At 40.0% G+C, this 27,724-nt stretch overlaps 1 protein-coding gene across 4 annotated transcripts; it reads left to right on the forward strand.

Annotated features, from left to right (window-relative positions):
- The first annotated feature begins 180 nt into the window (after window positions 1–180).
- golga4 (golgin A4) lies at window positions 181–27,550 on the forward strand. Of its 4 annotated transcripts, none has more exons than XM_061745646.1 (25): window positions 181–392; window positions 2,745–2,822; window positions 7,244–7,345; window positions 10,589–10,657; window positions 10,765–11,091; window positions 11,198–11,245; window positions 11,358–11,414; window positions 11,519–11,617; window positions 11,915–12,053; window positions 12,792–12,982; window positions 14,230–14,313; window positions 14,642–14,789; window positions 14,879–15,069; window positions 15,344–15,442; window positions 15,534–15,689; window positions 16,141–19,841; window positions 19,963–20,084; window positions 20,411–20,541; window positions 20,958–21,044; window positions 22,344–22,364; window positions 22,676–22,744; window positions 23,092–23,167; window positions 25,716–25,813; window positions 26,688–26,774; window positions 26,859–27,550. In XM_061745646.1, exons 1-25 carry the CDS (start codon window positions 315–317, stop codon window positions 26,871–26,873), a joined length of 6,273 nt encoding a protein of 2,090 aa, XP_061601630.1. In that variant the 5' UTR covers window positions 181–314; the 3' UTR covers window positions 26,874–27,550. The 4 variants fall into 4 exon arrangements, with proteins under 4 accessions (XP_061601630.1, XP_061601631.1, XP_061601632.1 ...); XM_061745647.1 differs by having other exon boundaries at window positions 15,347–15,442; XM_061745648.1 differs by having other exon boundaries at window positions 7,244–7,333.
- Window positions 27,551–27,724: the final 174 nt, after the last annotated feature.

The following is a 27,724-nucleotide window of genomic DNA, read 5'->3' on the forward strand; positions in this document are numbered from 1 at the left end:
CGGCGGAGAAGAGGGGTGCAATACGGTGGTTTCCCGGCGAAACCGGGAGACTTGACAGACAGGTATGGTCGCCGACTGAAGCCACCCCTGTACGACGCTGATTGGAGGCGGACTGTCCCTTTAACTGTGACGTTTCATTTTCCTCCACGTTGGCCACGCATGCGCAGAAGGCTCCGTCACCTGCTGGATTCTAAACGCGAACGAGGAAGTCTGTGTGGATGTTAGCTGGATGCTATCCTAAACCAAAACAAAACACATCTCCCACGGATAGTTGGCGTCTGCCGTCGCGTTTTTAGGCTCTTCGGCGTGTGAAGATGTTTAAAAAGCTTAAGCAGCGGATAAACGAGGAGCAGTCCCCGCAGAGGAATGCGCAGTCACCGCAGCAGGCCCAGGTCAGTGTTAAGCAGGTCCATGTTTACAGGCAGATGGACGTCCAGAACAAATCCGTCTAGTTCTGGTTCTGGTTCTGATATGTTAGTGTCATGGCATAATAGTGTGTAAACCTGCTGTTGTTGGGTGTGTTGGTTGGCTCCGTAGCTGCTGCAGAGACGATTTTAACTCATTATTCTTGTTATTCCTGGAAGGAAAAAAAGAAAACTAACACAGAAAAACAACTTTCCAACTACAAACTTCTTCTTCATGGACAAAACCGGGGCTGTAAATATCAGTAAACTGTTGGATAGTTTGGGTGTGACTGTTGCATTGTTTACATTGGCGGCTGTCAGAAATATGTTGACGCCTACTAATCTCCTTAAACATTAAAGCACCTTACACTTTAGTGACTTTAAAATAGCTAGATTGAAAGTGGGTTTATTATTGGCAGGGCAAGTTTATTTGTATAGCACAATTCAACACAAGGTAATTCAAAGTGCTTTACATTGACATTAAAATCAGCAAGACACAATTAAACAGTAAATGACAAATAAAATAAGAAAAGAGGTAAAATAATACAAAGCACAAGTTGTACCACACAAGTTAGATAGATAGATAGATAGATAGATATGGAAATATAATAGACAATAAGCTGACATTTGCGAGTAAAACCAACTTAATTTACAAGAAAGGTCAGCAGCGTCTGTACTGTCTTAGAAAACTGTCCAAATTTCATGTGGATTCATCCCTGATGTCCATGTTTTATTGCTCTTTCATTGAGTCTGTATTAACTTTTTCTTTCATTTGTTGGTTTTCATCACTTAGGGTAGAGCAGAAAACTGTTCTTACCAAGGTGGTTAATGTCTGTAGCAAAATAATTGGCTCTGCTCAGGTGACTCTACAGGAGCTGTATAGGAAAGCAAACACTATCCTATTAGACTGTTCCCATCCTCTACACCAAGAGTTTCAGTTTCTTCCATCGGGTACATTGCTCAGACTTCCACTTCTCAAAACTAACAGATATAAACATTCTTTTGTACCTTCTGCCATCTCCCCTCTCAATTCCATGAGGAAAAGGTAGCTGTTGTGGGGCTTGGATTTTTAGATTTAAAGTCTTTTTTTTTTTTTTTTTTTTTTTAATTATGTGTATATGTCTACATATTGCTGCAAGATTAATTGCCCCATTGGGGACAAATAAAGTGATTGATTGATTGATATAGATAGATAGATAGATAGATAGATAGATAGATAGATAGATAGATAGAACTGCAGTTTGTAATTAGTGATGCTACATCATTTTAATTATTTTATCTGCACTTTCCAAAAGCGTGTATTCTATCCCCCGTGTTTTTATTTGCTGTAAATGCAACAATCATATGTCACTATTGCTAATTTCCAAGCTGCCCATTATTAAACATTTTGCAATAATCAGGTTTCCACCTCCAGTAGAGATTATTCTTTTTCGTAGATTTTTCTTCTTCGTTGTGATGTTTGACCTGCAGTGTTAAAGGTTTTATAACATGAATGCGTTTACCACTTACTATGCTTAAAGTTTATTGATTTATATATCACAGGTTTGACCAGATAATACCAGTAAGGATTAAGACGGTCTATCAAGAGCACTGCAGATTAGTGATGAGTTACTACTTACTAACAAGCCGACCTGTCAGTAAGCAGGAGCCTGTAATTTACCAGCAACGAAGGCATGGCTCCTTTTATTACAAAGCAGGCCATATAAACATAAACCTGATAACATATGGCTCAGATAATAGAGAAAGGGGTTTTATTTATCTGCTTAGATGGATAAAATTCTCCCGTCTGAATATTTAATTCCTAAATTTTATTGCACTCACAATTTTTTTCAGTCTTTTTCTTTTTTCAATCATGGTATGGTTATAAGAAAATTAGCTTACCTAATGGCCAAGCTTCACTGCAGTCTGCCGTTCGTTCACCTTTGAATGTATCTGTAAATCGGCTATTGTTGTAGTAGATGTAGGCATATTTAACTGAATGGCGACTATCTTGCTTCACATACTCTGCTCTCTGGCCAGTGATTGGCAAAACCTGTGCAACTAAAATGTCAAGTGCAAAATTTAAGACATGCCTTTTTTTCTGGAAATAATTAATGGCACAGTCAGCAGTGAATTGTAAACACAAAGTTTAGTAAATCAGTCTGCAGTGGTTCAGTACAGTCTCTCCTCTCAAATTGAAGTGCAAATACACTGGGGACAGCCACAGTATTTCTGGATCACTTGCTAATTTATCAGTGCGCTGAGTTTGTAATATCAATAAATCTTTAAATAGAAAATCAATTTTGTGCAAATGGATAACAAATCTGCCACTTCTTACTCGGTCTTCATCTATTTTACAAGATGGGCAGTGGAGACCGACGCAGCAGCCAAACCCCGCCTTTCCATCATGATGAGACACCCGCTCCGAGTGACAGAGAGGTGAGCATAGTGCCGGCCGGTGACAGACATATGTTTGCGGACAGAGTGGAAACTATATATGTACACGTGTTGAAACTAAACCTGCATCTCCTCTCCCCTGCTTATGTTCTGATTTTTGATCTGGAGTGATGTTTTTGTCAGTCCTCAGATATCTGTTCTGTGTTTTGCTTAATGCTCCCCAAATAATACACCAGGGCTTTTTGATTGCCTTATCAAGCGGAAACGAACAAGCATCCAACATGTGTTGACATATCAGGGTGTAAACCTTTTATTTAAAGTTAGTAAAGTATATAAATTAAATCCCAAGCATATTGTCTGTTGTAAGTATAAAATGTCTACAAGAGCTTAATAAACATGTCATGAACATATGAGTCAGAGTCACATGTTCATCTTTAATGTTGCAGACTTTTTTCTCATTATAATTAGGAATTATACTTGAAAATGTCTATTGACTTAATGGCATTTATCATCAGTGTTTCCCACATAATCAGATAATATTTGTGGTGGTGCAACATTACTACATGAGGTACATTTTACCTGTATTAATATTTCTTTACAACAGAAGGAATGCAATGACTTGATTTTTTTTGTCCTTTTTTCCTTTCTTTTTTTTTGCTTACTCTCATGTATTTATTATTTATTTAAATGTAGATTATATGCTTCTAAATTTTGAGCATAATCTTAATAATATAATACAGAAATACAATGATTCCCTTTAGGGATCAACCTCTGTACTAGAGAAAGACAGTCCTGTACATACATTTTTTTTTTTTTTTTTTGTTCTAATTTAGTTTTTATCCTGTCTCTTTTTTTGTTAGAAAAACATCTCTAACAACCTTTTAGTGACTTTTAGACAAAGTATAACCTAATGAGCGTTTCTGCCAGGCTTGGCAGGTTTGTACATTAACAGGTGCTTGTGTGTGAGACAGTGAGAGAGTGAGGCAGAGACAGAAAGCGAAAGAGAAGGTCAAGGTCACAGGCCTGGATCAACATGTTGAACATAACTCTGCATAACTAGATTTCACCATGCTGGAGAGTAATAATAGAAAAACAAAACTCACTCACAGTTTACTTATGCACCTTTAGCTTTGCATGTAAACACCGTGGCACCATTTTAAAAGTTTATGCAATGTCACTCACGACATATCTTTCCATTCAGTATCATATAACTTTTCTGTCAAGATGATGGGAGAGTCAGACTGGTGCATGAATTGCCCTCCAGTACATTCCAAAGGTTCTTGATGGGGTTAAGGTCTGGACTGTGTCATGGTCAGTCCATGTGTGAAAATTATATCCTGTGCTCCCTGAACAATTTTAGCCTGATGAATCCTGACTTTGTCTTCTTGGAATATGCTTTTTTCAGCAGGGAAGATGGACCTGGAGAAACCGGGTCATTCAGCATAGGCAGATAATCAGCTGACCTTAATTTTTCAGCACATAGCATTGCAGAACCTAGACTTGACGAACTGAAGCAACCCCAGATCAGTGTCCCACATGCCTGCATGATGGGCACAAGGGATTATTGTTGCCTCACTTGGTCTCCTGCTGTTCATTCTCTAATTCACCCGTCCCTCCGTGGCTGAATAAATCTGGATTCATTAGACAACAGGACTTTTTCCAATGTGGCAGAGTCCAAGCTTTATTTTCCCTGCCTGAATAAAGCTTTTGATTAGCCTTAATGGTACAGAGGGTTGCAAAAGTATTCACCCCCCTTGAACTTTGTGACCTTTTGCCACATTTCAGGCTTCAAACATAAAGATATAAAACTGTAATTTTTTGTGAAGAATCAACATCAAGTGGGACACAATCATGAAGTGGAACGAAATGTATTGGATATTTCAAACTTTTTTAACAAATAAAAAACTGAAAAATTGGGCGTGCAAAATTATTCATCCCCCTTAAGTTAATACTTTGTAGCACCACCTTTTGCTGCGATTGCAGCTGTAAGTCTCTTGTGGTTTGTCTCTATCAGTTTTGCACATCGAGAGACTGAAATTTTTGCCCATTCCTCCTTGCAAAACAGCTGGAGCTCGGTGAGGTTGGATGGAGAGCATTTGTGAACAGCAGTTTTCAGTTGTTTCCACAAATTCTCCATTGGATTCAGGTCTGGACTTTGACTTGGCCATTCTAACCCCTGGATATATTTTTTGTGAACCATTCCATTGTAGATTTTGCTTTATATTTTGGATCATTGTCTTATTGGAAGAGAAATCTCCATCCCAGTCTCAGGTCTTTTGCAGACTCCATCAGGTTTTCTTCCAGAGTGGTCCTGTATTTGGCTCCATCCATCTTCCCATCAATTTTAACAATCTTCCCTGTCCCTGCTGAAGAAAAGCAGGCCCGAACCATGATGCTGCCACCACCATGTTTGACAGTGGGGATGGTGTGTTGAGGGGGATGAGCTGTGTTGCTTTTACGCCAAACATAACGTCTTGCATTGTTGCCAAAAAGTTCGATTTTGGTCTGATCTGACCAGAGCAGCTTCTTCCACATGTTTGTGTCTCCCCGGTGGCATGTGGCAAACTTTAAACAACACTTTATATGGATATCTTTAAGAAATGGCTTTCTTCTTGCCACTCTTCCATAAAGGCCAGAATTGTGCAGTACACGACTGATTGTTGTTGTATGGACAGAGTCTCCCACCTCAGCTGTAGAGCTCTGCAGTTCATCCAGAGTGATCATGGGCCTCTTGGCTGCATCTCTGATCAGTCTTCTCCTTGTATGAGCTGAAAATGTAGAGGGACGACCAGGTCTTGGTAGACTTGCAGTGGTCTGATACTCCTTCCATTTCAATATTATCACTTGCACAGTGCTCTTTGGGATGTTTAAAGCTTGGGAAATCTTTTTGTATCCAAATCCAGCTTTAAACTTCTCCACAACAATATCTTGGACCTGCCTGGTGTGTTCCTTGTTCTTCATGATGCTCTCTGCGCTTTAAACGGACCTCTGAGACGATCACAGTGCAGGTGCATTTATACGGAGACATGTTTACACACTGGTGGATACCATTTATCATCATTAGTCATTTAGGTCAACACTGGATCATTCAGAGATCCTCACTGAACTTCTGGACAGAGTTTGCTGCACTGAAAGTAAAGGGGGTGAATAATTTTGCACACCCAATTTTTCAGTTTTTTATTTGTTAAAAAAGTTTGAAATGTCCAATACATTTCGTTCCACTTCATGATTGTGTCCCATTTGATGTTGATTCTTCACAAAAAATTACAGTTTTATATCTTTATGTTTGAAGCCTGAAATGTGGCAAAAGGTCACAAAGTTCAAGGGGGGTGAATACTTTTGCAACCCTCTGTACGTGGTTTTCTTAAGACAGCAAGGTAATTAAATCTATGTGCCTCGAGTTATCTTGAAAATCTGCACATAAAAACCTTTACTTCCCCACAACCTCGATTTCACTATTAATCTTTGCTGTAAGACCTTCTGTTGTCCAAGCAGAGTTTACTTGGGCAGCTATTATTCTACCTCCCAAGTATTATATTGTGTGGGAAACCCTGATCATTACACAGGACAAGTTATGGGCAATTTCCCTTTTTATTAGCATATGGCCAGCGGTGATAAAGTGACCATTTGTCAAGAAATTTTGCAACATTTATGAAATAGAAATTTAAAAACTCAAATTAGATTATCATAATGGCTCTTTAAAAGGTATAGGGTCAGTTGTTTTTTTTAAATTGTTGCACTAAAATATAATTATTTTGGAAAAATATCTAATTTAGAGGTTTCGGCAGCAGACTTGTATTGAGAGTCGACCATATTCTGGTATGTGTATGAATAATTAATGTGCCTTCCTCTGTTTTTTTTTTTCTGTTTCCTGTGAATAGTTATTTCTCTCGAGTGAATAGAGCTGTTTTATGGTGGAATTCTTTGACTCAATAAGGAAGGTTAAAGACACATTGAAGGTGCTCCTGTTGGTCAGGTTTTTGTACTTTTCTTTCCATCATATCCTTTAAAAGTGCAGATGCATTGTTGTTCCACAGGCTCGTGCCTTCACCTTTGAAGCTTCTGATGACATTAAAACATCTTTTTTCATCTCACACATAGGTAACACTTTGACATCTCTGTCTTGGTTTGATTATTTGAAGCAGATTTGACAATATCTTTGAGGAAATTATGAAGACTTCATGAAGAGATGTCAAACTGTTATTCATGACATAAATGTCGTTTATCTCACTTTTCAGCTTTCCTTATTTTTCTGCCAATTCATGTAGTCTCTCCCCCTCTGTCTTGCCTTGTACTTTCTCTTTTCCATTCATCTCAGCCTTTCTCAACCAGCCTCCTCTCAGCTGGCTGGCCAGGCACTCCCTTGAGCACTGTTTCATTCTCATGGTGTTGTTTTTCTCATTGCTCTCTGTGTCCCTCTCCTTTCCCCACCTTTCGTCCCATTACTGCACTGACGGGGTCAGATGCTGGCCGGGATGATAGCAGAGCCCGCTTTTCTCTCTGAGTATACTATCTTTGCTCTGGACCATTCAAAACGACCCAAAACGGCCCAGGTAGCCAGTGTGGTGAGTTTGTCCTCACTTCCTGCCTCTTCCTCATATTCTTCTTTCTCCTCTTCCTCCTGTCCCGTTCCTTCCTCCCGTCTTCTGCGCCTTTGGGAAATCGGTAGAGGACTGTGGCCTAAGTAGGGACAGCTTGTTCCCTGCTCTCTTTCTCCTGTTTGTTTTGGGTTTAGCAGCAAGAAGGCATCTCGTATGTGGGCTAACCCTGCATCCAATGGGAGATGTGGTTTGTATTGTTGGATAGAAGCTCTTATGCTTTCTGCCCTATGTTGGTTTATTGCCCTACCTTTCATTTATCATGTGACCTGTCAACGAATTAAATATCGTCCCCTCCTCTTTAGGTAGTGTTAGTTGCTTGCCCTCTAGACCCTAAACACCTTGTTATGTTGCCTGATGGCCTTTTACCTTCCCCCTCCTAAAAGTCTGTTTATTTGGAGAGTTGACATTTTCATTATGGGTTTGCTTTGCAATAAGTTGGAATTAGTTTAACTCTTCCAAGTAAACAAACATACAGTACCAGAACATTTTTGTAGGTGCTCTTGTCAATGTGTTTACGTTTTTCCCTACGGATACAACAAAAAGACAAAACATTTCTCATATTTACCTAATTATACCAAAAAACGCATACCCAAAAGATTGAACACGTATAATTAAAATGTAAGTGTTGGAAGCATCTAAACGTTTGGTGTTATATGTCTTACCAAACTACTGACCTTTGAACATTACGTGTAATGTTGACCTTAAAATTAGCTAAATGTCCACAGCTGGAAGAAAATCATGAGGAGTCTTGCTTGAGTTAAGGCGAGTTTGAGCTCGGTTGTTAGGTGGAAGGTGGCGGCCAGAACAAGTGGAAAGCAGTCTTTTTTTCCTGTATTTTGATGTTGCTGCAAAAGCAAACATAGTCTTAAGTGTTGTCTCATGCAAACTGCATTGTTTCGTGGTGCAGTTAGTGTAAACAACCAATCAAAAGTACTGTTGTCCTTTGATTCACGAAAGGAGTCTTGTTGTAGTTGTGTAAATAGTGACCCTGTGTATCAGTGTATGACTTAAAGCTGTGGTTTTTCAATGTGAGAGGGTGTCATACGTTAGTTTTTGTTGGGTTTTTTTCAATCCTACCGAAGTTTTTGCAGTTGTCTGATCTATGATCAGCATTAGTAATATCAACTTCCTGTCTTCAGTGTTTAGAGATGTTACATATACTATGTAAGACATAGTTGGGGAAGTTGTGTAAACATTTCAGAGAATGTCCTTTTTAAACGATTAAACTTGTAAAAAAAATGTCTCCAGGGGATGTGAATCTGAACACACTGGCTTTGTTTTTCAGTATTTGTAGCGTAAATGGAGCCTAGTGCCAGGTGAATGCGAGTTCGGGGCCATGTAATTGGAAAGTTAGGAAGGTATAGTTGGCTCTTATTTTGACTGATTTTGTCTCAAACTTAGATTTATGTTGATATTTCTCAAGGGCTGGTTAGATTACCGATTGCTGGTTTAAAAGAGGTGTGTATGTACCAGTTTCCAACAAAAAAATACTTCCCTAATGTGAAAGAACAAGAGGAGCAGAACAGACTTACAAGTGTAATGGTTTATGGCTTACCAAAGTAATTGTTTGCCTTTGCAACGTGCGCCAAGGCAAGTAAATGACCTTAACAGTCCCTTGTTTTTGGCAAACTCACAATTATCTGTGATTTGTGAACAGTCTATTTACTGTAGGTGTATAGTACAGCACAGTTGTACAACACTTACAAAGCCATTTATAAAACGCCTGGTGTTGTGTGTGCTTTGTGTGGCACAGTTTCTTATGATATTTTGCAGCAGTGGTCTTTATTATAGTGGTCTTATTATATATAGTGTTGGGTATTTTTGATGGGCTGAACTCACAGATGCAACAAATCATCACAATTGTCTCTTGACAGTAAGGACAAACATCTTAATTTCATCTCGGTGTCTGCCATATTTCTGCAACATTATGTCCTTCCATAATGTTGATGCCTGAATCCCATTATATAAATCCCATAAAAAGATTCATTGATTTTGTTTTTTCTCACTTTTTTAGCATTTTATTTTATAGATAGATAGATGCTCGTCACCATTTTGGTTCACAGGGTTTATATGTTTTGTTTCTGCTGTATTTGAGCTTCTACTGCAGGTACTCAAGTCGAGGTTTATCCTCTGTTTGTTCCTCCATGATTGTTCCCAATAAGTCATTGTCCAGTTTTTAACATGAACTAAAGCCAGGTAAAAGCAGCAAGCCCTTAAATATTATAATACTTTGGATAAAGTAATGTAAGATGTTAAAATGAATGGATAGATGAACAAATGGTCATTTAAAAAAAAACAACTGTTCAAAATAATTAAACTTAATTTTCTTTGTTACTCACCAAAACACTTTTTTTTTTCCCTCCAGTAATAATATTCCTAAAAGGTTGAGGCCTACAGTCACACATAGGCTTTGTCCCTCTGCCTATTTGGTTGTAGTCTTCTATTCTATCACTTTATACCAAGATGCTTTTGCTTCCTTAGACAAAATGGACGCGTAAAACCATTGATACTGGACAAAAACTTGACATTGTATTTATATTAAAGTGTCTTTTACTGTAGCTATGAATGTGAGAAAGAAACTCATGACCTCAATCATTCTCTGGCTTAGAGAGTAATTATTAGCTCTTAAATATTTCAACCACATCAAGCGGGCATTATAACTGTCCCATTTAATAAACAAAACAAAAGCTGTATTCTAGGAACTAAGATATCAGTGAATAGTTTGTTCAACTCAGTAATCCAGAGGAAGGAGTGACTTGGAGCTGGACGAGGAAGGAGAAGGTTTGCTTACTCTGATCTTTCTCTTAACAACTAAACCAACTAGGCTGCTAAATGTTCATGGACTTCATGTCTTTGTGCTCTTGCAATTCAGCTGCACACAGCACTGTTAAGCATCTTTAATTCAAATACCGGCTCTCTTTACTTGAACTGTCTGTTTGTCCTGACCTCATGGCTGTTTTGTAGCGTAACATTTAACCCCTTTTTTGTTTCTTGTACGGTAGAGATGCCTTCTTTTATGTATTTAACCCCTCTGTTTTCCAAGTTGCATGAGGGTACCCATTGCCCCTGCATTGCTCCCAGCAATACTAATATTGCTCCCTCCAGAGTAATCAGGGAGAGCCACGCTGGGTGTGGATGACTAACTGGCCCAGGACAAGTTCACTAGCACAGCTTTTCCATTTCTCATTATATGTTTTTATCCTGCAGAGCGTCTCCAAAGGACCTGCAAGGTCGCCCAGAGGTAGCATCAATGGGGATGGAAGTGCTTCTCCTCAAGTATGGTCAATGCATCCTCTTTGACTGTGGAAAAAATGGTTTATAAAATGTCTGTACACTCATATGTATGTTCATAATTCTAAATGTTTTCCCCTCTTGTAAAAAAGAGGGAGGAGTCACAGTCATTTGCCCAGAAACTACAGCTGAAAGTTCCTTCAGTGGAGTCGCTGATTCGTGGCGGTGCCAGTCGGGCAGAGAGTCTGTTCCGCTCTTCATCTAGAGAAAGCCTTGTCAGGAGCCCGTCACGTGAGTCCCTGACCCCTTTGGGAGAAAATGAGTCTTCAGGGATCCCCACCTATGATCCACCCTCGGATATTGAAAGTGAAGCTGAGGAGCCTCCAGGAAGTGTGGAGGCCTTTTCTAAAGAGCAGTTGTTGCACAGACTGACTCAGGTGGAGAGAAGCCTGGGGAAGTACAGAGGAAAGTACTCAGAGGTGAAAGAAGCTTGTAGAGCAGCTCTTAAAAATGCTTATGATTCATGACTGGCATAAAGCAGTTCATGCGTACCACTGCCCTTACTCTGATTTCCTTTTCATGTAGCTGGTTACTGCATACCGAACAACACAGCGAGAAAAGGAGAAAACACAGGTAATCTCAGATGCAATACTGACTGGTATTTCATTTTTAATATTAATATTTGTTTAAATTATTAGGATTTTTTGGGGAAACTAATCAGTTGTTTGAATTTTACTCCTTTCAGGTTATCCTCAGTCAGAGTCAAGATAAATCTCTCCGCAGGATAGGAGAGCTGCGGGAGGTGTGACTTTTGTTGTTGTTTTTAAATAATTTTTCTCTCTAGGTCAAAATCTGTGTATTTATTGAATTAGTTCTGAGGAGTGAATGTTTCTAAATGACCTTTAGGAGCTTCAAATGGACCAGCAGGCCAAGAAACACTTACAAGATGAGTTTGATGCTGCACTTGAGGAGAAAGACCAGATGATCACTGTCCTCCAAACACAGGTGAGAGGGCTGGTAATACATGGATGGTGTGGAATTTCTTTACAATTTTGTATTTATTTGTTTTTTTCAGTGGGGGTTTGTTGTAAAACTTGCAGCAAAAGTATGTTGATATATATGAAAATCTCAGTTTTAATAAAGTCTATAAAACAGTCAGGAAAGAATATGGCACTCAACAAGTTAAACGCTGAAAAACATGTGCTCTAATTACGCCTTTGCGCAATATACAATATATAATATAATAGTTCAGAATGCTGAAAATGATGCTTGATTTTAAAAACAGACCTCTGTCTTGGGTAGGTCGCTCTGCTGAAAAAACGAGCCAAGGGGGTCTCGGATGGTTCGCTGGCACCTGAAGGTGAGGTCAGTCAGACTGAAGTGGCAGAAGGTTCTTCATCTGCCATGCAGAGTCCATCCAAGGAGATGGAGCTCCCTGAGGGTAAGCAGACTTTTTATACTAGTTAAAACACACACACATATTCTCATGCTTTATATGTACATACAGTACATATTAAGGATGCACAATATGGAAAATTGAATCCATAACTGATAGACTAACAATCCCAAAAAAACGCAGTCTTCATACTTTTATATTTGGTATAATCTTCATCTACACTGCAGTTTGTGCAGTTAGGAGAATAAAAAAAAAATACAGTGCAGTGATGGAAAAAAATAATATTGTAGTATATCTGGCCAAACGATAAGAGCAAACAGTAGACCTGGCTCTTCAAATAATCATTCACCCAATGGTCATTTTGAAAGTATTACAAATGTTTGTTATTTTGACATTTGTGGAAATAAAGAACCTCCTCAATAATGATTTTACAGAATTATTACTAAGCATGATAAATGTTATTATTTTTTTATTTATGACTTCAGCATTTTTGCTGTTTCTATTACTTTTTCTAAGTTTTCATATGCTGAAGACGAAGAAAGATGTGTATTATTGTTTTTAGCCTCGGGGCTGCTACCTGCCGCCTTATGTTATTTTAATGCAGCTCAGCAGCAATGACGGATACTGTGTCTATCCCAAAGATACCATGCATCCCTACTATACTGCACATACCGTATATATCTGTACACATGGTAAAGAGAAGATACTGTTAAGTTTATTGCCTCCCAGTTTAACGAAATAAGTGTTTTCTGTTTAAACAGTGTAGTTTATCTCTCTGGACAGGAGAGGGCAACAGTGATCCAACCAAACTTATGGAAGCTCTGCAGAAGAGGGTGAAGAGGCAAGAAAACCTGCTGCAGAAATGCAAAGAAGTGATGCGTACACACAAGGAGCGGAGTGGACAGCTGAGCAGTGAAAACGAAGCTCTGCAGGAGCAGCTGCAAGAGAGACTGCAGGAGCTAGAGAAGATGAAGGTGACATAACTGCATTTAACAGCAGTAGTACCAATAGAGACACTGCAGTCAGGATATTAGATTTGTCTTTTTATACATTCGGAAATGTTATGTGCTGATGCATGGTATCACTTTATCAAAAAAGGTTTTTCCAAAACAAAAGTCCAGATATTCTAAAGTGAATCACCAGCACTCTCTGAAGTTTGATATTGCAGTTGACCGTTGTTATGCAAGAAATATGATTAAAGTGGGTTAGAATTAGGATGCTGCAAATGACTGAGCACTTTGTTTGGGGTAATTAATGGTGTGCTGCAACATGTCTGTCTGCCAAAGTCTTTATGGTCCACTGATAATGTGACTCCATTATCTCTGTGACACAGCAGATTGTTGGGGTTCTCAGCGTCCAAATATCCAGTTTGTCTGGCCAGGTTCCAGAGAGAGAGTTCATGTCGTGTCAGTTTGACATGACATGAACCATTGTTTTCATTGAATTCCAAACATTTTGGTTCAGTGGTATGTTTGGCTTTTGTAGCTTGTCTGTAGTTTTCCAGATGTTTTGTGGGATATGATAAGGAAAATCTTCTTCAAAGACAGTGTGATAAGAAACAGCTCATCTAAAAACCATATGTGACTTTTTTTCTTGTTATTATGTGTGTAATTTGCACTCTGTTTTGGATTTGGGACTGTCCTAGTTCAGGAACAGCAGAAATCAACAAACATAAACTCCTCCGAAGCTGCATGATGGCATCCCATAACACACTCATCCCCACCACCTCTCAGATAAAAGGCTCACAATCCCGACCGTCCACATTTGATTTAAAGGGTTTTTTTCCTGCTTGTAAAGTTAAAGATATAGCTATAGCCTGTTTTATTGACTCTTTCAAAAGTAAGAGATGCTCATGCTTTTAGCCAAACATAGATCAAACCCACAAAAAAAATATTGTCAGCACTGTGTTTCCTGTTTCGTAACCGTTGGTTACACTGTGTTCATACAGAAACATAGCATGTACATGCCACCTCTGTAATACTGTCCTCTAATTTAGGTGTATGTGTTGGTTTAGCTGGGCTTGTATAAACTCTGGTTATTTGGATTTGGGGTGGTGCAGCCCGGGTGGTACTTAAAACATCTCATTTTGAAGTTATCTGACCCGAACATGAGTCACGATAATCCCGCTACGAGTCGGACAATCAAAAAGTTCTTGAATGTGTGATTTTAGTTTCACTCCCAATTGTGACATTTCCAACTGTCTGATTTGTTATGTTCAAAGGAACTGCACACGACAGAAAAGACAAAGTTGATCACTCAGCTGCGCGATGCCAAGAACCTAATTGAACAGCTGGAGCAGGACAAGGTGGGTGATTTACGCACAACTCGATATAAGGCTGTACGAATTAAGCTGGTCATTTTCTTTTGCCTTCAGATAAAGAGGACATATACATTGAAGTCCCATATTGTTTCTGTTAATCTTTGACCCTGGCAGGAGCAGCAGCTCAAGAGGTCATAATGATGAATGCTGAAAAGCACTTAGTCTTAAACTGACATTGGCATTAGGCTTGAGTTAGGGTAAAAGGCAAAGATAATACTTATGAAGAAACAACATCAATTTCAGTCACAGGTTTTTTTTGCCAGGTGAACAGTTCTAATACTTGTTTTTTTTTTTCTTGGTACTGTTCTTTTAGGGAATGGTCATTGCTGAGACGAAAAGGCAGATGCATGAGACACTGGAAATGAAAGAAGAGGAGATAGCACAGCTGCGCTCCAGGCTCCAGCAGGCTACTACCCAGAAAGAAGAGCTACAGGAACAGAAAGAAAAGGCTGAGAAATCAGGTGACTACTAATCCCAATCCGTAGTTGTGCAAGGAGAAAAAAAACATGCATATGTTTTTGTAATTAATAATTCTTTCTGTTTTCCAAAGCTTTTGAAGAGCTTGAACGAGCTCTGGGTGTAGCTCAGAGGGCAGAAGAGGCAAGAAAACAGCTGCAGGTTCAGCTGCAGGTTCAGCTGGAGGAGCAAGTGAAAGAAGTTGAAATGGCCGGTGAAGAAGAGAGGAAGAACCTGCAGCAGGAGCTGACAAGGGTCAAACAGGAAGTCGTCTCCATAATGAAGGTCAGAAAGTTACCTCTACCCGTCGGTCAGGACTGTATTGTTAACTTAATGAAGTCGATGGATGAATGTTGACTGTCTTTGTCAAATAAGTTGGGTTTTTTTATGAAGTTTTGAGTGTTTACAAGGAAAAACTGCTGAGTATAATGACACCACTGTCATTGGGAAACAGTGAGAAGCGAATGTATTTTGTGAAATTTGTATACCTTTTATTCACCGTGTAATCTACTATACATCTATGTGTGCATGTAATGTGACTTTTTATTGTTGTTTTCAGAAGTCATCAGAGGAAACGGTTACTCAATTGGAGAAGACCCACAGTGAAGCTTTGGCTGCTAAAGAAGAGGAAATAAAAGAAAGAATTAGCAAAGCAGTGGTAAGTGTGCCGGCTGTTTACATTTGTGACATAAAATGAATTGGATTAACAAGATCCCAACGTTCATTTTGTTTGTTTTGTGGCTTTTCAGGAGCAATGCAAAGAGCAGTTTTCACAGTTATCGAAGGAGCGAGAACAACAGGCCTCTCTGGCTCTGGAGGATGCAGAGTTACAGCAGACGGCTGTAAAGACAGAAGCTGATAACCGGGTTAAAGAGATACAGATGGAGCTGGAGGCTGCAAGAACTGTGAGATGCTTTCTTTCCATTTTTTTCCTCGGATAATTGACTAAAAATGCAGCTGCAAATCCATGTTGAACTTGTGAACTGTTGAATGTTTTGATGTTTTAACATATCGACACATCAATTCGTAACAAGATCATCTGTAATGTTTAAATTATGTGTTTTATAATTGGTATTTGGGATTAAAAGCATGGCACATTTTAGAAGTACAATGTAACATTACTTACTTGAAAAGGTAGTTTTACTTTAACAAAAAACTGCTGCAACTACAAGTGTTTATAGTAGTTTTTTGTGTGTTTTTTACATACATAATCCTCTTTGCTCTTCAATCCTAGAATATGTGATACCTCTGTGAAGTTGAATTGGAAATAATCTTAATTAACACGTTTTATTCTTCTTTTTTTTTCCCCCAAAGACTTTCAATTAATCTAACTACCTCAATGTAATGTGATTGCAGAGGATACTGGAGCTGGAGAGCTCAGTGAAGGAGGACTCACAGGGTGAATCCAGTCTGTCTCATCAACTTTCCAGTCAGCTGGAAGAGCTGAAGAATAAACACAAAGAGAAAATCACAACACTAAAAGAAAAGCATCAGGAGCAGCTGGAAAAGCACAAGGACACACTAACCCAGCAGCATAATGTTGCTCTTGAGGAGTTCAAGGAAAAGCAAGGAGCTGAAATTGAGACCCTTCTGAAAGATAAAGAGCTGCAGTTCCAAACACACATTGAAGATATGAACCTGAAGACTTTAGAGAAACTTGATGCAAAGCAGGCAGAGTTAGAGGAGCTTTCCGCTGAACTTTCAGAGGTGTTGAAGGGTAAACAGCTGCTGGAAGATGCTTCCAGGTTAGCTGAACAGGAGCACAAGGAGTCACTTGGATGCATGGAAAAAACTCTGAAACAGGAGCTCAATGCACTGAAAATTGTTCTGAGCGAAAAGGAAAAGAACATTGAACAACTTATCCTCAAAGAAAAAACACTGCGAGAGCAATCACAATCCACTTCACAAGATTTACAGGCTAGGATTCATGAATTTGAACAGCTGCAGCAGAGTTTAGCTCAAGCCCAGCGAGAAAATGAGAACCTGAAAGAATCTAATGCACAGTCGAGCAAAATCTCTGACGACCTTGATCAGTGCAAGAAGGATTTGATGGACTTAAACCATCAGTTGGAAGAAGCAAAGAATGACTGTCATCAAAAAGAGAAGTCACATCAGGAAATCGAGCACCAGTTACAAGAGACCAAGAAACAGCTTTTGGAGAAAGAGAAGTCATTCACTGCAGACCTGAACACACATCTGGAGAAACAAACACGCCTTGAGAAACAGCTGGTTGATGAAAAAGCTGCTCATGAGAAGAAGTTAAAAACCACTTTAAATGAGATGGAAGCTAAGTTGAAAACCCAGGAAACAAAAATGGAAAAGTTCAAACACAAGGCCAAAGAAATGCATGAAAACTATAAGAAAAAGCTTCAACAGATTGAAGAAAACATGAAGAAGGAGCTTGCGAAAAAGGAGATGGCGCTTCAAGCGAAGGAGCAACAAGTTCAAGAGAAAATTGTGGAGATGGCTCAGAAAAGCTCCCAAGGCCTTAGCAGCGCCATGTCAGAGCTCCAGGCCAACCACAAGGAAGAGCTGGAGAAACTTCATACCAACCAGAAACACAAGGTGGAGGAGCTGGAGCTTCGTTGGCGAGAGAAGCTAGCGCAACAGGAGGAGGAACTGGCGGAGAAACATTCAGGCACACTACAGGAGAAGGGTCAGGAACTGGAGGAAATATCGCAACAGTTTGGCAGAACCAGAAAGGAGAATGAACAGCTATTATCGGACATAAAAGATTTGAAAGAGGAGCTGGCAATCCGAGAAACCACCGTGCAGAAGCTGCAAGAAGAGCTTAACGAAGCAGCAATGAAGCTTGACAGTTTGTCTCAGGCTGAGGCGTTGCTGAAAGAACAAATGGAGGCAACGGAGAGGAACCTAAACCAGGCTCTAAATGAGAGGAATGCCCTTCAAGACCAGCTGAATACAGCGGGGGAAGAGAGCAAGGAGAAATTAAGAAGTTTGTCAGAAAAGTTGAATGAAACGGAGAATGAGCTTGAAGCACTAAAAACTTCCAGATGCAGGGAAAGTGAGGACTTGCAGAGTAAATTTGATGAAACTTCCATTCAGCTACAAGCCAAGGAAGGAGCCTTCCAGCAGCAATTAATTATGGTCATCAGCAAAATGGACCATTGCTGTAAGGAGGTCCTGTCCAAAATAGAATGTGCCTCTAATGAACTCCAAGAACGAGTGGAAAGTCAAGTGAAGGAGCTGAACCTTAGACTGTTGTCAAGTCAGGAAACTGTAAAGCATCTCAAAAACATTGTCCTCACTAAAGCAGATAGGATTTGCACTTTAGAGGAGAATCTTCGCCAGCACACAGAGGAGAACAAGAATCTATGCATTTCATTAGAACAGATGACTGCTCAGGTAAATGTGCACATGGAGCGTACTGAAGCCTTAACATGTGAGAAGGAGAGTCATTCCCAGTCTGTCAGTGATCAAGTTCAGAAAATTGAGGAGCTCAGTGAGGCGAACAGAGTCCTATCCCAAACTTTGGAAACAAATGGGCTGCATATCACGGACTTGGAAAGCATTGTCACTGAGTTGAAAAATCAGCTCGCAAGTAGCATAAAAGAGAAGGAGGAAGCCATAAATCAGCTAAAGCAGCAGTATGAAGAGGAGCGGCAGCAAGCAGTGGCTCAGATGAAGGAGACCATCGAGAGATTGGAGCAGGAAAGGAAGTCTGCCTTGGAACAGGCGGACGCTCTCAGGAACAGCCAGTCAGAGTACGAGAACAAGGCAGAGGCGAGAGGCACTCAGGATGAGACTGCTATTAAGTCTCTGCAGGCAAGACTTGAGAAGTTGGAGCGAGAAATATCTGAAAAGAATGAGGCTCTGCAAAGGCTGACAGCAAGTATTGACAATCAGTCCATCAGCAAGTCTGAGATGGACCAGGTGTTGAGTGAAAAAGAGCAGAAAGTCAGTGACCTTACTTCGGAGCTCCAGAGTTGCATCGGTCGACTCGGTGAGCTTCAGCAGCAGTTGGCCTTAAAGACTACAGAGTGTGAGCAACTCACCACTGACCTCAAACAGCATCATAGCATCAGGGAGAATGAAAAAAGAGAGTTTGTGGAGCAGCTGCAGCAGATCCAGATGCAGCGCACTCAGAATGGTAATTTGGAGCAAGAGATGGCAGAAAAACTGCACTCCCTCGAAGAGGACAACCAAAAGTGTAAAAACAAGCTTGAAAGTCAAAGGGAGGAATTTGAAAGGATGAAAGATGAGATTATCAAGAACAAGGAGGAGAGTCTGAAAGCAGCCGAGGAGAGACTATCTGCAGAGAGCGCACGAAAAGTCTCCGAGCTGAAGAAGAAAGCCGAGCAGAAAATTAGTCATATTAAAAAACAGCTGACCGCACAGCTTGATGAGAAAGAGCAGATGATTAAGGCTCTTCAGAGTAACCTGGAGGGAAATAAGGGCGATGAAAAACAGAGCAATAAGCAAATAGAAACATTAGAAGAGAAAACTAAAATACTCGAAGAAACGCTCGTTAAGCTTCAGGAAGAGCAGGAAAAGCAAATTGAACAGATTCTGAGTAGCGAGAGGCTGGAGAAAGAAAGGTCTTTAGAGGAATTGAAAACCATGTACGAAGACAAGCTTATGTCGGTTCAGAGAGATGCAGAGCAACAAGTGCAGCTCAAAGAGACAGAATCAGCGTGGCACGAAATCCAGGCGAAGCTAAAGGAGGCAGAGGAGCAGAATGGAAGCCTTCTCGCAGAACTGAAACGTCTGACAGAGGAACTACGTGAGAAAGATGCCCAGCTCCATCAGCTTCTGGCAACTACAGAGAAGCTCCAGGAAGAGGTGAAAGTGGAACATAGCAGCATGCAGCAAACTACAAGTGTAATGCAAAACCACTCTCCCGTGGAGGGGGTGGATGATGACGGTTCTTTGCAGTCGCTTGAGAATAAACTCAGTCAAATAAAGAACGAGAAAGAGAAAGTCCAAAAGGACTTCACCAGGTTGCAGAAAGACATGAGGGTACTGAGAAAAGAACACGAGCAAGACCTGGAGTACATGAAGAAAGAGTTGTTGGAGGAGAATGAGAAGAAGCTAAAGTAAGTTAATAAAGCATTTAAGAAGGTAAAGTTGCAGCAGTTGGCCTTAAAGTTGCAGCGGTGCTCTCTTCCTGGTGTTAATAGTGATTTAATTCATCTCTTTTACCGTCTGTGCCAACAGATTGGAGCTGGAACATGTAGAAATGAAGCACAACTCTGCTATGAAGCAGTTATTGAGAGAGTTCAACACACAAATGGCTTTGAAAGAGAAGGAGCTTGATTCAACAGTGAAGGAGACTATAGGTGAGGCAACATTAAAGAAAAAAATATCACATTAAACTGACAAGATTTACAGTTGCTGGAAATAAGAATGTGAAAATGCTATTTTTTGGATTTAAATCCTTTTCATTATGCTTCATTTGTCAAATGAGACTGTTTTAAAAGAGCAAGATCAAAGTAAATATGATTTCTCTCATGCAACATTGGAATGGATTCACTGTATTGATTATTTTTGTTTTTAATCTCACCACTGGTTTTACCAAAATTGTGGTGTCTAGAAAGGATGAGTCCGACTAAGTATGTTTAGGCTCTCAATCTAACCTCTTGTTTTTTTATTTTCCTCGACACAGCCAAGGCTCAGACCGTTGAAGAGGAGCTCCTCGGGAGTCATCGTGATGAAGCCAGTCAGCTGAGGAAGGTTATTTCCCAGAAGGACGATGATTTGCACAGAACTGTTCAAAAATATGAACAGGTTATACAGGTACTACTAAAATTTAACTGGTTTCTCCTAAAGGCCAGATTTTATGGGTTTTTAATAAAAAGAACAGAACCTACCTACCCTTAGTCTTGAAGAATAAAGTCAAGTACCCCTCCATATTCAGATAAACCAACCAGTAATGATTTTGTAAAGGACATTTAATTGACTCTCATCACACACTTTAACTCTTAAACTTTGGATTTGAACTTTGACCACTTAAACCTCTACTTTTGAGCCGTTTTTACAGCTGGCCTCACTCTTGCAAAGTAGATAAGTAAATGAAATAATCTTTTCTCCAAACATAATTAGGTCACAGATGAGAGACAGTGATCTAAAATGCACTTGTATATTTGAATAGTGATGCTGAGATGACCTTAAGAAATGACTCAGTTGTTGTGAATTAATTGATCTGTTTCCAGACTCGAGAGGAGGAGATGGGACAGAGAGTGTGGCAAATCCAGAAACAACTAGAAGAGCTGCAAGCGCGCTGCCAGGGCCCTTCTGAGGTACGAACATGTCCGATCCAGCGTAGCCTGTTCACCAGGTCATCACGCGTTTGCAAGTGCGGTCGCAACCCATTGATTTATTTGAGACATTTTTATTTCCAAACAGATGTAGAAACAAAAATCATGCCTGTAGCCCTTATATAGTATATTATATGCAGCTCTGGGGTTTAGGTCCATGAATAACGTTTCTGTGGCAGTTCTGTTGAAGTCATAAGTCTCTTCTTTCTGGCCGGATGAAGTCATTCCGTTTTTGGTGCACTTCTGGGAAGGGGCTGGAGTCGGATGGAGGCATTACTAGTTCTGAATCATCACCTTATCCAGAAGCCTTTACTGTATGTGTCCACAATAACAATCTATAGTACTGACCGATTTAGATACCCAGTTGGAAAGTTCATATCCAGGTTAACAGATCAGGAGGTCAACGCTCATATTTTTTGTTTTTTTTTGGTGGATAGCTTCATAATTGAATAATTCCACCTAAGCGCTCAGGGACAATTCTCTTACATACTTTGCTGTGATCAGTGATTCACTCCATTCGTGTGGCGGCTCTCCAGAATGTGCCGGATGCTGTGAGGCTCTTTGAATCACTCAGGAATGCTCTCCTCAGAAGACAGAGCTATGAGGCAACAGCCAGCCTCTGTACCTGTTTTCAATTATCGTCATATGAAGTGAGAGTGGGCTTTAGATTTATGCTGCAGCGATACTCGCATCAAACATGCATACTGGAAAGAGGCCAGTGAAGACTCCAGGGAGGTTTTCTCCAGGTGCTATCGGACCCATGGAGTGGTTCATTTAGGTTTACAGGCCTGTCTATAAGTGCATGAACGCAAAGAATGAATGCTGCATTTTTCCCAGGTGAGGTAATAACTTTCCTGACGAGAGAGGAGCGGGGGTGTTGTATGAAACATGGGACACTTTTCCTCAACATGGGCCTCTCAAAGCATTCGTATCAGAGACAGCGGATCAGTGTCTGTCCATAAAGACCCACAAACCGCCCCTAACTTCACAGTCCTAGTAAAGACTCAAATATTTAGAAAATGTCTTGCATGCTTTTATTTTGAAGAATCCTCTGTCAACTACATTTTAGAAAACCTCATTATCTTCTGTTATAATGTGCATGAGTGGTTTTGTAGAAGACGGCTTTATAACACTGCAACACAAGATATCGCTGTGTTAATTACTCTGTAAAGCATTTCCGTCACATTAGTTGAGTTTATTTTTATACGTCCATGGTTGACAACTATTTTTCATTTTGCAACCACATACATTTCTTCTTTTTTTTTTCTTTTCTGTGTCCAGGTGACATCAGAGGACCTACCGGTAAGCTTGGAGTTTCTATTTCCACTATTTTTCTTATTTAGAAAGTTAAAACAAGTTGATGAAAAAGAGCAGCCGGGGATTTACTGCGCTCAGATTGTGAAAGAGTGGTTCAGGGATCAGCATAGCGCCCACTCCTCAACCCCTTTGATTATCGTTGGGATGTTCTGAAATAAGAGTTGTGATGTCACAAAAGCTTATGAAATGGTTACTTTAATCAAAACTAAAGCTGCACGCACAAAAGACCATCTATAGTCAGTGTACATTCGATTTGGTGAGTCACAACATGTGTTTTCTGTCCTTCTTGACGACAGGCTCAGCTTGCTGAGAAGACGACTTTACTGAGTGAGGCTCGACTGAAGGAGCAGGAATTCATGGAGAGGGTGAGTATTAGACCTTGTTTGTTTTCTTCCGCAGGATCAACAGTAAATCTATTGCAGTGCATTCCCAGAAATGTGTGGCCTCCAGCGAGAGCAACTGCTGCTCTCCTGCTGCATTCACTTAATTGCACATCACATCTGCTTACATTTGATTTAACCCTATAAAACCATCATGGCGACTACTCCAGTAACACACACACACACACACACACACACACACACACACACACACCATCAGTCTTGCAAACATCCCCAAATGTCCCCAACTGTAATGAAGCTAAATGCATAAAATTAATCCACATGGGGTCAAAAATAATGTGTGTGTGCACTTCTGTGTTTCTTCACGCTAGATTAACTCGCTTGAGGACAAGCTTAAGTGTCTCCACCGCAGCACAGTTGTAACTCATCTTGGGAGCACATTTAAAGGTAAACTTAATGCCTTGAATCACTTATAATTCTGTTTCAGTGTCCTTTTGGAAAAGCGTAGCAAAGATCACATGCGTAACACTGTGCGCTACCATAGGAAATGTATCAATATTATTATTTTTACTATTATTGGGAAACACATGGCATATGAACTGGGAAAACATTTGAAAGTTGTAGTAAATGTCCAAAGAGATGATCGTCTCTGTAAGGGCTCTTAAATACCGAGAGGTGTTATGTCATCTGGTTTGGCTGAACTTCTCACAACATTTGGTCAACCAAGCTTGATTTTAGGGCTTGCTGATTAAAATGAGGGTTCTAGTTGTAATTTGGGTAAGAGTTATGGTTTAAGAAACCTATATAACAATTTTTGTTTAACCTCTAGACACTGAATGTTATGGCATTGTCCTCAATTAAATCAGAAGCATCAGGGTTGGTGTTTAGATCGACTTAGATGTGTCCTTTTAGATCTTCCCTGCTGTGTAATCAAGAGAATCTGCTCTCAGGGGAGGTTTTAGTAAAGAAGCCAACTTTTAAATTAAATGGGTTTTGTAGACTGTCAACTCAGTTTTTCTGCAGCAAACAGACTAGATTAATTGTTTTAGCAGAATCCATGCCATCTTTATCTTTATAACCTACATTGTGAACTTCCGGAGAATTACAGTACTTAATGCTTCCTCTCAATCAGGGTTGTGTTAAACCTACTCAGACCACCTTTAAGAAGAAAGCGTGTGATTGCTGATTTCATGTCTGGATGTGTATGGTTGGTGGGATAGTAGACTCAGCTCAGGCAAACAGAGGTCAGGAAGACAAAGGAATTGTTGGTGACCCATTAATCCGTGGCTGAGACCAAAGACTTGGTTACACCCCTTCAGTTCCGCCTCACTCCCACACTGTCTTCACACAACATGAAGGGATATGTATTGAAAAATGTCGAAAGATCATTTCATATAAGCAGGAAGCAGCTGGAAAAGACTTGAAGGGGATCTTTTATTTGTGGCCAAAAGTGATGGCAGTATTACAAATGTTCTGTTTAACAATGTATGTTGCGTCAGTCTTTGTGGTGGCAACTCCCATTGTTTCACAAAATCCACAGATATACTTAAATATGTTGCAAAGCGCTTCACTGGCCTAGAAAGGTATTTGATACCAGAATCCAAATGGATTGGGTACAAAACAATAAACTAACACAATTTCTGCAATGATCCAATAATCAGCAGAAGGGAACTTGACAAGTTCAAGTCGGTTGAAGTCGCTCCATCACTCCTGTTAATTCACAAGGGCAGACGGTTAAAGCATGAAGGCGGTCAAGTAGGCATTGTCTTCTGATGTTAGAGGTATTGACCTCGAAACAAACTTTTGCAGCATCAAAATATTCTCACAGTCAAGGAAACTGCTACCAGAAATATCCAAAAATAAGCTTTTATCGCATTATCAAGAACTTCAGAGAGAAACATTCAACTGCAGTGTAAAAAAAAAACAGCCTCAGGTCATCCAAGAGTGTCCCTTTCCATGTGAGGGTTCATCTAAGGAGTCGTGTCACCGAAGCTGAGCTTGCTCATCTTTGGCATCTGCACACACAGTGAGATCAAGACTTTTGGACAATGGTCTGGTGTCAAAAAGGGCAGCAAGGAAGCTACTAATCTCCAATGAAGGCCTCTTCCAGCTGCTAAATCAGTCTGGGAGTCACTTATAATCCAACACAAAAACCTTACAGTGAAGAAGGAATGCCACAAACATGTCATACAAGAATAACTTCTTCCAACAATCCAGCAGGAATACGATTACGTGTATTTTCCAGCATAAAAAAGCGCCGTCTCACAAGGACACAGTGAAAACAAAGTGGATTAGAGATCTAAGCATTAAAGTTTTGGATCCAGATCTGTGGGGAGGAAACTAATCAGACCATAATCCCATTAAAAACCTGTTTTCAATCCTTAAAAAGCAGGTGGACAGGTGTAAAATTACAGACTGTCATCATGTCATACCAAAGATGCTGCAAGAATGGATCTTAGTCATGGATATCCAGCCTGCGAGAGGTTTGGGAGAAGCTTTGGCATTGTAAATGTCAACACAATTATTTGCTAATAAAAGCCTTAAAGCTTTTAAAATGATTAAAATGTTAACTGTATACCATGAAAATACTTGAGAAACAAGAATAGGGAACCAAAAACACTTGTATAGATAAACATTTGTATCTCTGCCAAAACCTTTGGCTGTGACTGTTGAAGCTGAAGTCTAAATGTTCCCAGCCCTTTACGAGTAAACACAAACTTTCCCATTCATGGTTTTTTCTTTTTTAAAGTGGGTTAATGGTGTTATAGCTTTGGGCGAACATTTCACTGCTCACCTCTTGCAGTTTTAAAGTGCTCATACTGAGACCAGCCATTCTTTCCTGTGCTTGGAGCTGGTGCTTAATTTGCAGCCATACCTGTTCAGAAGGCGGTTCTGTTCTGTGTACCGTGCGGTTGCTAACACAAACAGGCTGCTGAATGTGGCCTAATTATCATTATTACCGGTGTTAGTATTATTTTTCCCCTTCTTGTTGCAGATCCTGGAATCGATGCATCCGATCTTGTCTCTGAAGCCACTGAGATGGAGTACCTGAGAAAAGTGCTGTTTGAATACATGATGGGACGGGAGACAAAAGTACGCCGTTCTTTTTTGCACTTCATGTCAAAACTATATGATGGCTAACTCTAGTTTTTGTTTTTCTTCCTTTTTGGAGGCTGGTTTGTGTCTTCTCATAGTCTCTACGCTGTTAAATCTGTTTGGCTGTGACATCGGCAACGGGATGTCTCATGCGCTGATGGTGTAAATTTGTTAAAATAGTGTTCGTCAGTTGAACCTCTGAGCAGAAAAAGTAGCTGATAAGACGGGAGAGTCGCTCCATCCCAGTGGAGGAGACGACCTCAATCTGCCGCACAAGCTAGGAGACCATGTAGGGCAGCGTATAAAAGTCATGCTGTTGTCCAGTTGTGTTTACGATAATTAACAGTGATCTTTCTAATTAAGTGTGCTGTTGCCAGTGTCCTGAAGTCAGCGGGAGATTCCCAGCTCCTCAACAAGCGGCCTTTATGGGAACATGGCAGGCTGTGTGGAGGTTTTCCTCCGGGCTGCCTGCGAGCACATGCATCTTGCATGACGTAGATTTGCCATTTAAAGCCATGATGGCTTTGTTTAGTGTTAGTGGAGCGCTTAGGTTTCCTACACAGCAGCCCTGTTTCTGATTACCTCCTGTGTTTAAGGGGAAATGTGTGCTCCCTGGCAGATGCGTCTGGAGTTGATTATGAAGATAATTTCCAGCCTTTTTTTCATGTCTTGTCCTTAACTTTTCTCACAACAACTTTCATTTGTTCACATGATTTTGTTAAAGGTAGTGGTTAACATATGTTGTATTTTTTTTATTAACTTTGTACCGATACTGAAGATGAAACATGCTACAAATAGAAATATTTTAAAGCCTTCTTTTAGGAAATTGCCTTTGTTGTTCATAAATGCATTTATTTTTTGTCATTTGCAGACGATGGCAAAAGTGATTACTTCCATGCTCAAGTTTCCTCCAGACCAGGCGCAGAAAGTTATGGACAAAGAAGATACAAAAACAGTTGTAAGCATGCAGCTACCTGCTGATTAATCATCTTTTATGTCTCAGATTATTATTGCAACTGATTTTGGTTTTGTTCCTCCGCAGCATTGGCTACGATAAGTGTTTGATTGACGAAGCCGTGCTGCTGCTGCTACTGCTGCTGAAGGGAAGACTGCCATGGGATTTATCAAGCCCTTCTCTCCGTATCATGTCTTTTTATGTGTGTGTGGGTATATTTGTGGGTGTGCGTACGGACACAACCTGGGGCAGACGGCTGTGTTTTTTTTCGTGTATCTGTTTGTGTGTATGTGTGTGTGAATATGACGATATGAGGGAATTAGAGTTTTTGAGAAAAACACAAATCTTCCATTATCCACTCTTTCTTAAAAATTAAACTTAATTTATGTTTTAGATGGTGATGATTGGTGTTCATTTCCTTATGTTTTAGGATGTGTTTATACAGGTTGGCTTGTGCAATAAATGCTGTGACACACTAAAGCTGACGGTCAGTTGATTTCTAGGTTTCTGTGTTGTGCTGTTGCCTGAAGGACTTCCTCTGTAACTGTAGACAACCCTTTAACTGTGCACTCGCACCACATTAACATCCAGGCCTCTGGACCTTGTTGGCTGAATGCAGCTTTGTTTTTTTACACTTTATATTGATAAACTGACACCAAGGGATACCCCAAAACACCAAAATGTAAATTGTATTGTGAGAAATAAAACTGTATTATAGGGCACTTATTGATCTGCTATACATTTTCAGATTAACAAATAAAATCTTATTTACAAAACAACCTTTGTCACTCTTTCATCCTCATCGTTGTAGAATGTGTATCTTAAATCTGATTTTGCATTTTCAGCCTAACAACACAAAATTGAATAAGTGTGAAATGGACCCCTGGAACATCTGGGTTTTCAACATCTGAAACAGTTGTTCATGCGTTGTATCTATAAAGAGTTATATCAGT

This window comes from Cololabis saira, chromosome 17 (assembly GCF_033807715.1).
Source record: "Cololabis saira isolate AMF1-May2022 chromosome 17, fColSai1.1, whole genome shotgun sequence".
In the NCBI taxonomy this organism is placed as follows: Eukaryota; Metazoa; Chordata; class Actinopteri; order Beloniformes; family Belonidae; genus Cololabis; species Cololabis saira.

What these genes read in the sequence shown, in the direction of transcription:
- golga4 (XM_061745646.1), top strand. Translation starts at nt 315, where the DNA reads ATGTTTAAAAAGCTTAAGCAGCGGATAAACGAGGAGCAGTCCCCGCAG. An exon ending in AGAAAAGGCTGAGAAATCAG is followed by an intron (nt 14,790 to 14,878) that starts GTGACTACTAAT and finishes TGTTTTCCAAAG; the next exon opens with CTTTTGAAGAGCTTGAACGA. An exon ending in AGCTGGAGGCTGCAAGAACT is followed by an intron (nt 15,690 to 16,140) that starts GTGAGATGCTTT and finishes ATGTGATTGCAG; the next exon opens with AGGATACTGGAGCTGGAGAG.